This window comes from Condylura cristata, unplaced genomic scaffold (genome assembly GCF_000260355.1).
Source record: "Condylura cristata isolate star-nosed mole 26May11 unplaced genomic scaffold, ConCri1.0 scaffold00015, whole genome shotgun sequence".
NCBI lineage: Eukaryota > Metazoa > Chordata > Mammalia > Eulipotyphla > Talpidae > Condylura > Condylura cristata.
In genome coordinates, this window is record NW_004567116.1 from 1,375,028 (window position 1) to 1,384,478 (window position 9,451).

Below are 9,451 nucleotides of genomic sequence, written 5' to 3' on the forward strand. Positions count from 1 at the left end.
CCTGGAGCTGGCCTACGTGCTGGTGCTGGGCCCTGGGCCGCCCCCGCTGGGACCCCTGGCCCGCGCCTTGCAGCTTGCGCTGGCCGCCTTCCAGCTGCTTAACCTGCTAGGCAACGTGGGGCTGTTCCTGCGCTCCGACCCCAGCATCCGCGGCGTGATGCTGGCCGGCCGCGGGCTGGGCCAGGGCTGGGCGTGAGTGGGGCCCGGGGCTCGCTGGGGGAACAGCGGGGGCTCCGGCCAGGGCAGGGGAGGGGTCCTGGGAGCTGAAGAGGTTAGTGCCAGGTTACAGCAGCGTCCGGCCTCAGAACCGGGCATGCCCGGGAGAAAGAGGATCACTGCTCATTCACCTCCTAGGTGCAAGCTACTGACCTCGGGAGCTGATTTCAATGGAGGAGGAGGCAGATGATAAATTATAGGCATAATAAATACGATAATTAGAGTGTTAGGGGTGGTGGTGATAAGGAAACAAACTAGAACAGGTTTGGGGGGCGCGTTGGGGTCTGGAATAGGGTGGGCAAGGTGGGCCTCACTGAGTTTGGCATTTGAAAGGCTTGAAGGAGGTGGTGGTGCTGGGGGAGTGGGAGGGAGAGGGGGGTGCGGGGGGAGCCGGGGAGGAGTGTTCTGGCAGAGGCAACAGGGCAAAGGCGGTTGTGGGCCCGGCTGTGGGCCCAGCGGGTTCAGCGACAGCAGGTGGGTGCCTGGCGCGGAGTGAGAGCCTGCACAGGGGTTGGCATGCAGATAGTAGGGCACCCTTGCTTTGCTTTTTACGATAAAACAAGTGGAAGGCCACTGGAGGGCTCTGAGCACGGAAAGGACACGATTTAGAGTGTAAAAGGATCAATGGGGCCACTGGGGTGAGACGGCTGAAAGGGGACAGAGGTGGGATATGGGGTACCTTCAAGGTTGAACTCCTCCAGAGTTCCTAGTGACTTAGGTCCAGCAGGAAGAAAGGCCTTGGAGAGGAGAGGCCAGAGAAGCCGAGGACGGGGTCGGAGCTGGGAGGACCTTCCCTTCCCTGCAGTGCTCCCGCGGAGAGGAGAGGGCGCAGAAAGGCTCAGCTGCACGAACCTTTGGGCCCCCCGGGGCGTGAGCTCGCTGGCAATGCTGCTGCCCCATGGGGTTCCGAGCGGACCCTGGGCCTGACTAGGGCCCTCGGGACTGATGGGGGCTCTTTCCCGCAGTTACTGCTACCAGTGTCAAAGCCAGGTGCCGCCGCGCAGCGCGCACTGCTCCGCCTGCCGGGTCTGCATCCTGCGGCGCGACCACCACTGCCGCCTGCTGGGCCGCTGCGTGGGCTTCCGCAACTACCGGCCCTTCCTGTGCCTGCTGCTCCACGGGGGCGGCGTCCTGCTGCACGTCTCTGTGCTGCTGGGCCCCGCCCTGGCGGCCCTGCTGCGGGCCCACGCGCCCCTGCACACCGCCGCCCTCCTGCTGCTGCCCTGGCTCATGCTGCTTACAGGTGGGAGCCGCCGTGTCCCCGTGGGGACGGGAGGCCCGGGGATGGGCCGGCGGGTAGCACATGGGGTTTCTAGCTGGTTCTGCTGGCCCTACGCTGGGGACCCAGTGCCAGGGTCACTTACGGAGGGCGAGGACAGGCTGGCCTTCAGTGGGTATTGTACCTGTGTGGCAAAATACAGGACGTGGGTGGGGTTAGATTTCTGGCTGGGAGGATCAGGGAAGGATTCCAGGGGGTGTGCGCAGGGGAGGAGAGTCTAATAATGGGGGTTCATGGGCCTTGCGGGAGGAGGATGGTGAGGCAGGATTCGAAGGGGGACACTCAGAGACAACCCGGGCAGTTTGATGGGGAGGGCGAGAATGAAGGCTGGGACGGGGTCAGGCAGGCCTGGATGGCAGAGGGGCCGGCCCTTATTGACAGGGCCGTGGGGAGCCAGTGAGGGGCGCACAAGGGAAGCCCCAGTCATTGAAGCTGGGCGGGAGGGTTTGCACCCAGAGGGCTGTGCTCAGGAAGACTGTGCATTCCTCTTCCCTTGGGCACCACCCAAGGTCTTTTCTACTTTGTTCTCTGCCCAGCAGAGTGCTGTGGGCTTAGTCTTTCCTGGCTGCTTCCTCCTGACGTCGGCGGCTCCCTTTGCCGCATTGTTCTAAACTCCCCGGCCACTCTGAACGGTCCCCCCATCCTCTCCAAGCCCTTCCCAAGGAGCCTACCCTGTAGCCCCCACAGGCCTTGGGTGGCCAGCGGCAGTGCCAGTGGCTTTCTCTGCCCACCTGGCTTCCTGAGCAGCTGCCACACCATGACCCCTCCCCAGACTCAGGCCCTCTGACTGCACCCCGACTCAGCCCCTGTGGTCACGCCGTTGCCCCTCGTCCCTGAGACTTGGCCTCCAGTGCACAGTCTGGGCTTCCTTAACTGAGCATGAAGGTTTTGTGGCATCTTGTGGTTCATTAGTTCAGCAGGTACTTCTTACCGTCGTGGGCCAGGAGGGCCCAGGGCCCTTCACCAGCGTCACGCTTGTCCCCGGGGTATGGGTCCCCGCGGTCAGGGAGCCTCTCTGGGGAAGCGTGGGTGCAGTCATATTTAAGATGGGGCTGCCTGCTTGGTTCTGGTGTGCTCCATGGCTTAGTGAGGGCTGGCCAAGGGACGCTGTGTTTGCCGAGCGAGGGGTCCTGGCTGGCGGGGAGGGCTGGCCTGCTGCGCCCCTCACCTGCTGTGTTCTCTCTCCGCAGGCAGAGTGTCGCTGGCGCAGTTCGCGCTGGCCTTCGTGACCGACACGTGTGTGGCGGGCGCGCTGCTGTGCGGGGCTGGGCTGCTCTTCCACGGGACGCTGCTGCTGCGGGGCCAGACCACGTGGGAGTGGGCTCGGGGCCAGCACGCCTACGACTTGGGTCCCAGCCACAACCTGCGGGCAGCCCTGGGGCCCCGCTGGGCTCTCGTCTGGCTCTGGCCCTTCCTGGCCTCCCCGTTGCCTGGGGACGGGATCACCTTCCAGACCACAGCCGATGGGGTGGCTTCCTGACTCCGGAGGGTGCACAGGGCCGGGGAGCGGCGCGGGGCGGGTGGGGGACCGGCACTTTCCGGCCGGCCTCCCGCGTGAGGCAGGCTGGCACTTCATGCCGGCTTTGGGCAAGTCCAGCCCCATGCTCGGCCGAGCCCTCCCGGCTTGGACTCCCAGTGTCCGGGGCTCGGGCCCTGCGGCTCTGCCCACCGCCCAGGTGCAGTGGTGGATCCGGCAGGGGCTGCCCCGCTGCCTCACTGCCCCTCTGTCAGGTTAATAAAGCCCACTTACTTCTCAGACCCTCATGTCTGTGGGGCCTGGCCCCGCGCGTGGCCCGGGCTGCGGTCTCGGACCCCAGCTCACCCCAGGCTCGGTGATTCGTGGCCGGTAGCGTCTCCGCCACAGCCGTGTCCCTGAGTCTCAGGCGAGCCCTGCACGTGGGCAGCAGTGTGTGGGTGGGAAACCCAAGACTGTTCTCTCAGGGAGCCCGGGGGCTCCGAGCTCAGAGGGCTGTGCTTCCCCCGCCCCTCACACAGCTGAGGTGAGTGAGGCGAGTCGGGTGAGGGTGGGCCGGAGTCCTGAGGCCGCGGCCGGGCGCTCCTGGTTCAGCCTTTCAGGGTGCCTGGCCTTCCAGCTCGCCTGGATTTAAGCACGGGGGTTTATCTCCATTTCCTCTGAAAGTCTGAGGTGACTGCACAGTGAGAGGTGAGTTTCCAAGGAGAAGCGGGAGGGGAGGTTGTGGTGGAGCTCTACGCCGACTGTGAAAGCAGCAGGGCGCTTCACTCTCTGGGGGAGTCGACTGGACTCCCCGAGGCCCAGGCTGAGGCTCCCCAGGACGGGCAGGGCTCGGGAATCCCGCCAGCACCGTGGAGGGCGAGGCCTGGCTTGGTCCAGCAGCAGGTCTGCGTGAGGGCAGCTAGGTCGCCTCTCCCTGGCCCTCAGGCCCAGCAGCTGCCCTCTGGGTGAGGTGAGGGCTGCTCAGCCTCTGGCCTCAGGGGCACCCGGGAGATGGGTGTGAGGGGCTGGGCCAAAACGAAGGTGGAGTGGGCAAGTCTCTATGTAGGTGCTGCTGCTGGGGTGGGGTGGGGGCTTCCAGGGACCTGGCCAGCCTGCTCCCCCAGAACCCCTCAGAGAAGCCCTCCTCCTGACAGGCGCCGCCCTCAGCGGTTGAGCTGCCAGGTCTCTGTGTTCTGTGTTTCAGAGGGCACCTGCTGTTCCTTTGTAAAATCCAAGCTTGGGTGCCTGGCACTGAGCTACATACCGAGTGTCAGCAGACCTCTGCCCACCGAGTGACCCCCACCCTCCGAAACGGCTTTTCTTTCTTCTTTGGTGTCATTCACGCTGTGGCGAGGAGGTGCGAGAGAAGCTCCCCTCGGCGCCAGGCCACAGTGGAGTCGCCCCCGGGCAGGAGCACGGTGCTCTGTCGCCCCGCCTTGCTTTGTGTGTGTTGGCTGGCATGTTTGGGGTCTTACGGGCATCAGCCACGCCGTGGCCGTCCCTCTGGGACTTGCCTTTCCTCCACATTCTGTTCCCGGTTGCCCCTTCCCTGCTCCAGATCAGCATCGCTGTGAACAAGCTGTGTCTCTATTTTCCCCCTTTGGTCATTTTGTCTGCGACTGTGTATGATCCTTTAAGATTTATTCTTGACCCTTGTTCTTCTATATAAATTTTAGAATCAGTTCATCAAAGTCCACCAGTAAAGCCCCTTTGAGACTGACTGAACCGGAAGCCAGTCCGGGGAAAATGAACTTCTATGTGAAACTGACCTTTGCAGTTCGTGAATGTGGTGCATCTCCATTTAATATTTTCAATAAAGTTATACACTTTTCTCATAGAAACCTGGTCATGTCCCTCAGGCCTGAGTGTCGGCCACCGCCAGGCAGCGCCTGGCCAGAGGGGGGATGCTAGAGGCTGTCACAGTGGTTCAGGGCGGCACTGGCAGCAGCAGAGGACAGCGAGGTGGGCTGGGCGCTGGCCAGGGCTTCGGGAGGCGCTGAGCCCAGAGCGGGCTCCCTGCCCTGGCGTGTCGGCTCGCCTCTGCACACCCAGCCCACTCAGCGCAGCGCCTCGGGCCGCTTCGCCAGCTAATGCCTCCACCGGCCGCAGCCCAGTGGCCTTCCTGCACATGTCCCTCTGGGGTGCCCAAGTGTGCTTGCTCTTTCCAGCTGGCCATCTTTCCCCTGGGATCTGTCCTGGGGTGAGCGCCCAAGTCGGGTGCAGAGGCTGTACGCCTCAGGACCCGGCGGGGCTCTGAGTGGGCACCCCCCCCCAGCAGCTCTTCTGTGGTGCTCTTCTTGGCGCAGGGGCACTGACCTTGGCTGGGCCCGAGAGTGGAGAGGGGCCTTGTTTGAGAGGCCAGCTCGCGTTCCTCCTCAAGGTGAGCCTGTTAGACTCTCCTGTTTGGCTCTGCCCACCCTGGCCACCTCAGAGCTCTTCCCTGGGGCCTGGGTGGTGTTTTCAGAAGCAGCAGCTGGAGTCCCTGGGTTTTCCTGAGGAGAGGAGCTGGGCATCTGGCACTCACTGTCCTGCCACGCGAGGTCACCGTGGGTGGTGAGAAGGGTGCTTAGGAGAGGAGGGGTGCTGTGGCCCAGCAGGCTGTGGCGCAGGAAGTAGGCCCCGGCCCCCCACATGCACCGCTCAGTAGAAGGCGCTGGATCTTCCTGGCTCTGATTCCGCAGAGGCTGTGCCACCAGCCCAGGGCTCAGGCAGCTGCCAGCCCCTCGCTCACGGGCATGTTGATGTGGGCACTCAGCAGGGGTGCGCTCTGGCCTTCCCGGAGCACCAGTGCCTGTGCAGAAGGTGTTTGTGGTTGTAGGGAGCTGGTGCCCTTCACGCCAGTGCCCTGCACAGGTCTACACCGGCCCTAATAACAGGCGCCAGGGCCGCTGGAGGCGGCTTCTGCAGATGCCCTCCCACACGCACCTTCCTCTGGTGCCCGCGGGTGACCTACCTTGATAATGTCTGAGATGCCCTTGTCACTGAGACTCTCCACGCAGGTCTCCAGAGGGTAGTTGATCCCTGGCACCAGCAGGGGGACCTAATTTGTTGGACAAAGAGGTAAGGAAATCAGCTCTTGTGCCTGGACAGAGTTGGGCAGGTGCCAAAGTACTCCGCCTGCTGGCACTGCATCTCTGGGCATCGTCAGGGGGCTGGGTGAAGCCGCAGGCTCAGTGCGGGGCCCAGCGCATTCTGAAGAGATGTCTGGACCCCTACAGTCCAAGCTTGTGTCTTCACCTGCCCGGGTGTCTGTTTCTCATTCTCCTGATTTAGGGGCAAATCTGGGTCCAGCGGGGAAATCAGCCCGTTGCTCCGAGGAGTCTTGGCAGAGGTGCCCCTGCATTCCCGCTGCAGCGGCGGCTCCAGCACGAGGCGGGCTGAGGGCCCGCCAGCACTCTCGAGCTTCCAGGCGGCATGGGGACAGGCTGGGGCGCATCGAGGCAGGTCTCGGGGGCCGTCCCGAGGCCCTGGCTGCGCACTGGCCAGGTCTTTGACTGTGCCACCTGCCAGTTCCACCCCTCTGACCTGCTGGGGCTCTGTGGGCATCCAGCCAGGCCCAGGCCTCACACTGCTCAGCCCCTGTCCGGAGGGGCGCGTACCTTGAAGAAGGCCCGGGGCAGCGCGTACAGCGTCTCGTTGTACAGGAAGCAGACCAGCAGCCCCAGGATGGGGCGGGCAGTGGAAGTGTTCTGTAGGTGAAGCGTGAGCTTAAAGGTGGGGCCGAGGCCCTGGACCTGTGTGTGAGGGGGGGGTGCAGAAAGCAAGCCCTTAGGGCCTAGTGCTCTTGGGCATGGAGGGTGGTGCCCTGGCCCTGCCACCTGCTTTCCTATCAGTGCCCCCAAGGGGCCCAGCTCTGGCTGCCCTGCGAGAGCAAGGGAGCCCCGGGGATTGGCCTAGCCCAGAAGAACCCCCCCCCCGGGGCCACCTGGCCGGCGGGAGGTGGCGCTGCCTGGGGCACAGGTCTGCTCCCTCCAGGTCCTTACCACTGCCCAGCCTGTCCCACCTCCCCCTCAGCCTGTGGGGCCACAACGACTCTATCAACCCACTTTATGGAAAGAAATGAGAAAACCCAGCGTGGCTCGCCCGACCTGGCGGCCCCTCCCCGAGGGCCGTCGGGTCTCCTGGTGCTGTGCGCGCCGGCTGAAGCACACACAGTACACACAGTGTTCCTGCGAGTCCCAGCGCTGTGAGACGCCTCCCCAGCTGACTCCTGGGCGTCCTGCCCCAGGTCTGGAGGCTCCCTTGGGGAGTGTGTGTCGCGCTCTGCTGCCCGCATGGCGGACACGCAGAGGGGCGCACACGAGTCGGCCCTGGGCCTATGGCGAGGTAACAAGGCCTGTGTGGCTTGGATTTGGCTCTGGGGCTTCACCGTGTGGACACCCCAACTTCTGCTGACACGACTCACCACAGCGTGCAGCTTGAGGGGCTCCCGGGCCGTGGCAGACACGGGGTTCAGGCTGGACTCCAGGGCCTGCACGTAGGTGCGGGCGACGCGCAGGCGTATCAGGTAGAGGTCTGTCTGGAAGCTCCGGTACATGGCTGAGGAGGGACCAGGCGATGCGGAGGTGGGGAGGGGCGGGCGGTACGGGGCAGGAGGGGCCGGGGGCACCGCTGTGCGGAAGGTGCCAGAGGACCGGGCTGGGTCTGCAGAGGCGATGCGGGGGACCCGCGGACACAGGTGCGAGGCCTGTTCTTGCGAGAAGTCCCGCGTCTGGAGGGGACAGGCCCTGCTCTGAAGCCCAAGGGCCCCTCCCTCATCCACAGCCCCAGCCTGGTGGGCCCGCTGTCCGCAGGGAGCAGCACGTCCTGGGCTGGTTCTGGCCTTCCAGGGGCACGAGACAGGGCTGGGGTCTACTCCCACCGCTCGGGGCCCCCCGGCCTCCCCGCCCGCTGCTCCAGAGCAAGAGTTGGGAGCGGAAGGGCCCGGCCCGAGGCTCACCGGAGCCAGCCTCCCGCTCTCGCAGAGTCTGATCCACGTAAAGCCGGGTCTTCCGGGGCACGCTGAATTTCGTGGCCGGCTCTAGTTGGGGGCCCGCCTCCCCTCGCCCCTCCACAAACACTGCGGTTCGCTTCAGGATCTTGATGATCAGGCTGCCGCCTGGGAAGAGGACAGATGGACACAGATTGTTCTTCCCAGTTCCGCCCTCCAGGCCCTTTCTTCCCCCAAATCTGCCTCACAGTCGTTTCTATACTCTGTCTTCCTGCTGAGACTGTTTTGGGGGGGAATAAAATTTGTCTTAAAAATCTATCCTGAATGCGGGCCCTCCCTGGTGGCGCAGCAGGTTAAAGCACAGCACTAAGAAGCTACAGCCACTTCCGCATGAGTTCGATCCCCGCCCTGGAGGTGACCACAGGGCGCGGCAGACCTCTCCTGACCTGTCTGCTGCTCCCCTCAGCAGTGGCCTTCGTCAGTCTGTTCTGCTCCTTCATTCACTTAACAGCCCTTTATCGAGCACCGTGATGTTCCCGGTATTTGGGGGCGCTGGGGATACTGGGGTGAACCGGAGAGGCACAGCCCTGCCCTGAGCCTGGCCCCTGGGGTGCCCTGTTAACTGGCAGCTGAGCTGTGCCCAGGGGAGGCCAGCGCGACGGCCTTCCAGGCAGCTCCACCCCGCGCCCCTGGCTGCTCGCAGCACCGGCCTGCCCGCAGCTGCCGCCTCTGAACGCCCGGCCCTCACCTCGCGTAGCCATGACGAGGGTGTTGTCTTCCCTGCCGTAGCGGCCAAAGCAAAGGCTGGTCACCGCATCCTACAGTGGACACCAGAGTTGAGTTGGGGTAGAGAGCCCGAGGAGGAGCGCGGAGCGCGGCGGCGAGGCCCGAGGCCAGGAGGCCCGGGTACGAGCCACCAGCGAGACGGGCAGGAGCAGCGTGGCCTGGTCTTTCTCCTCTAGCGGCCTTCCCGCAGCTGCCTGCTGCTTCTTGAAAACACACACCGACATTTCCGCTCACGGCTGAAATCATCGAGGAGGCGGCTGTGGCCTCTTCGGAACACGGATCTGCCACCTCAGCCCCTCCTGGCGGTGCCCTGCGCTCTCCTCGCCCGCCCGACCCAGCTCCCTCCCAGCACCGAGGGGCCACGGCAGAGACCGGACACACACGTGGCTTCCCAGGCGCTACACCCTCGACACGCAGCTGCCATTTCTTTCAGCGCTGCTGGTTGTGACCCACTAAGTTGATTTAATGACCAACAACCAATGGCTGAAATACTCTGCTCCTGAGTCACCGGCCTCTGAGCCTTCCTTCATGAGGTTCCACCTGGAAGGTGGATCCACTTGACAAAGGCTGAGGCCCAGCTGGATGGCCTGGCCCCGGAGGTGTCCCGGGAGGCCGTCCTCACATGTCCCCCCGTCCCACCGTTTGGCACCCCTGGGCCCTTCGACACTTGGCTCAGCAGCAGCCCAGTTCCTAGGGCAGTCGGCTGTGTCTCCGGCACCCTGGACGCTAAGCTCCCTGAAGGCAAGGACTTGTCACCTTGATGATAAGCTCTGAAGGCCAGCAC

General features: G+C 64.3%; 2 protein-coding genes across 2 annotated transcripts in view; one reads left to right on the forward strand and one right to left on the reverse strand.

Moving 5' to 3' along the window:
• Position 1: 1 nt before the first annotated feature.
• On the forward strand, positions 2 to 2,995 carry ZDHHC24 (zinc finger, DHHC-type containing 24; the record flags this gene model as incomplete). The annotated part of the gene is made up of 3 exons (XM_004683333.2): positions 2 to 192; positions 1,182 to 1,459; positions 2,686 to 2,995. Coding segments are annotated over 3 exons (759 nt in total), but the record flags the coding sequence as incomplete, so codon positions are not given.
• Positions 2,996 to 5,633: 2,638 nt separating this feature from the next.
• BBS1 (Bardet-Biedl syndrome 1) overlaps positions 5,634 to 9,451 on the reverse strand; it is a 12,972-nt gene continuing 9,154 nt past the window's right edge. The window contains exons 12-17 of the mRNA XM_012725130.1: positions 8,630 to 8,699; positions 7,891 to 8,049; positions 7,357 to 7,490; positions 6,551 to 6,685; positions 5,905 to 5,991; positions 5,634 to 5,742 (exon numbers count right to left, since the gene is read on the reverse strand). Of these exons, the coding sequence (XP_012580584.1) occupies positions 5,656 to 5,742; positions 5,905 to 5,991; positions 6,551 to 6,685; positions 7,357 to 7,490; positions 7,891 to 8,049; positions 8,630 to 8,699 (672 nt within the window). The 3' untranslated portion in view covers positions 5,634 to 5,655. The remainder of the gene's footprint in view (positions 5,743 to 5,904; positions 5,992 to 6,550; positions 6,686 to 7,356; positions 7,491 to 7,890; positions 8,050 to 8,629; positions 8,700 to 9,451) is intronic.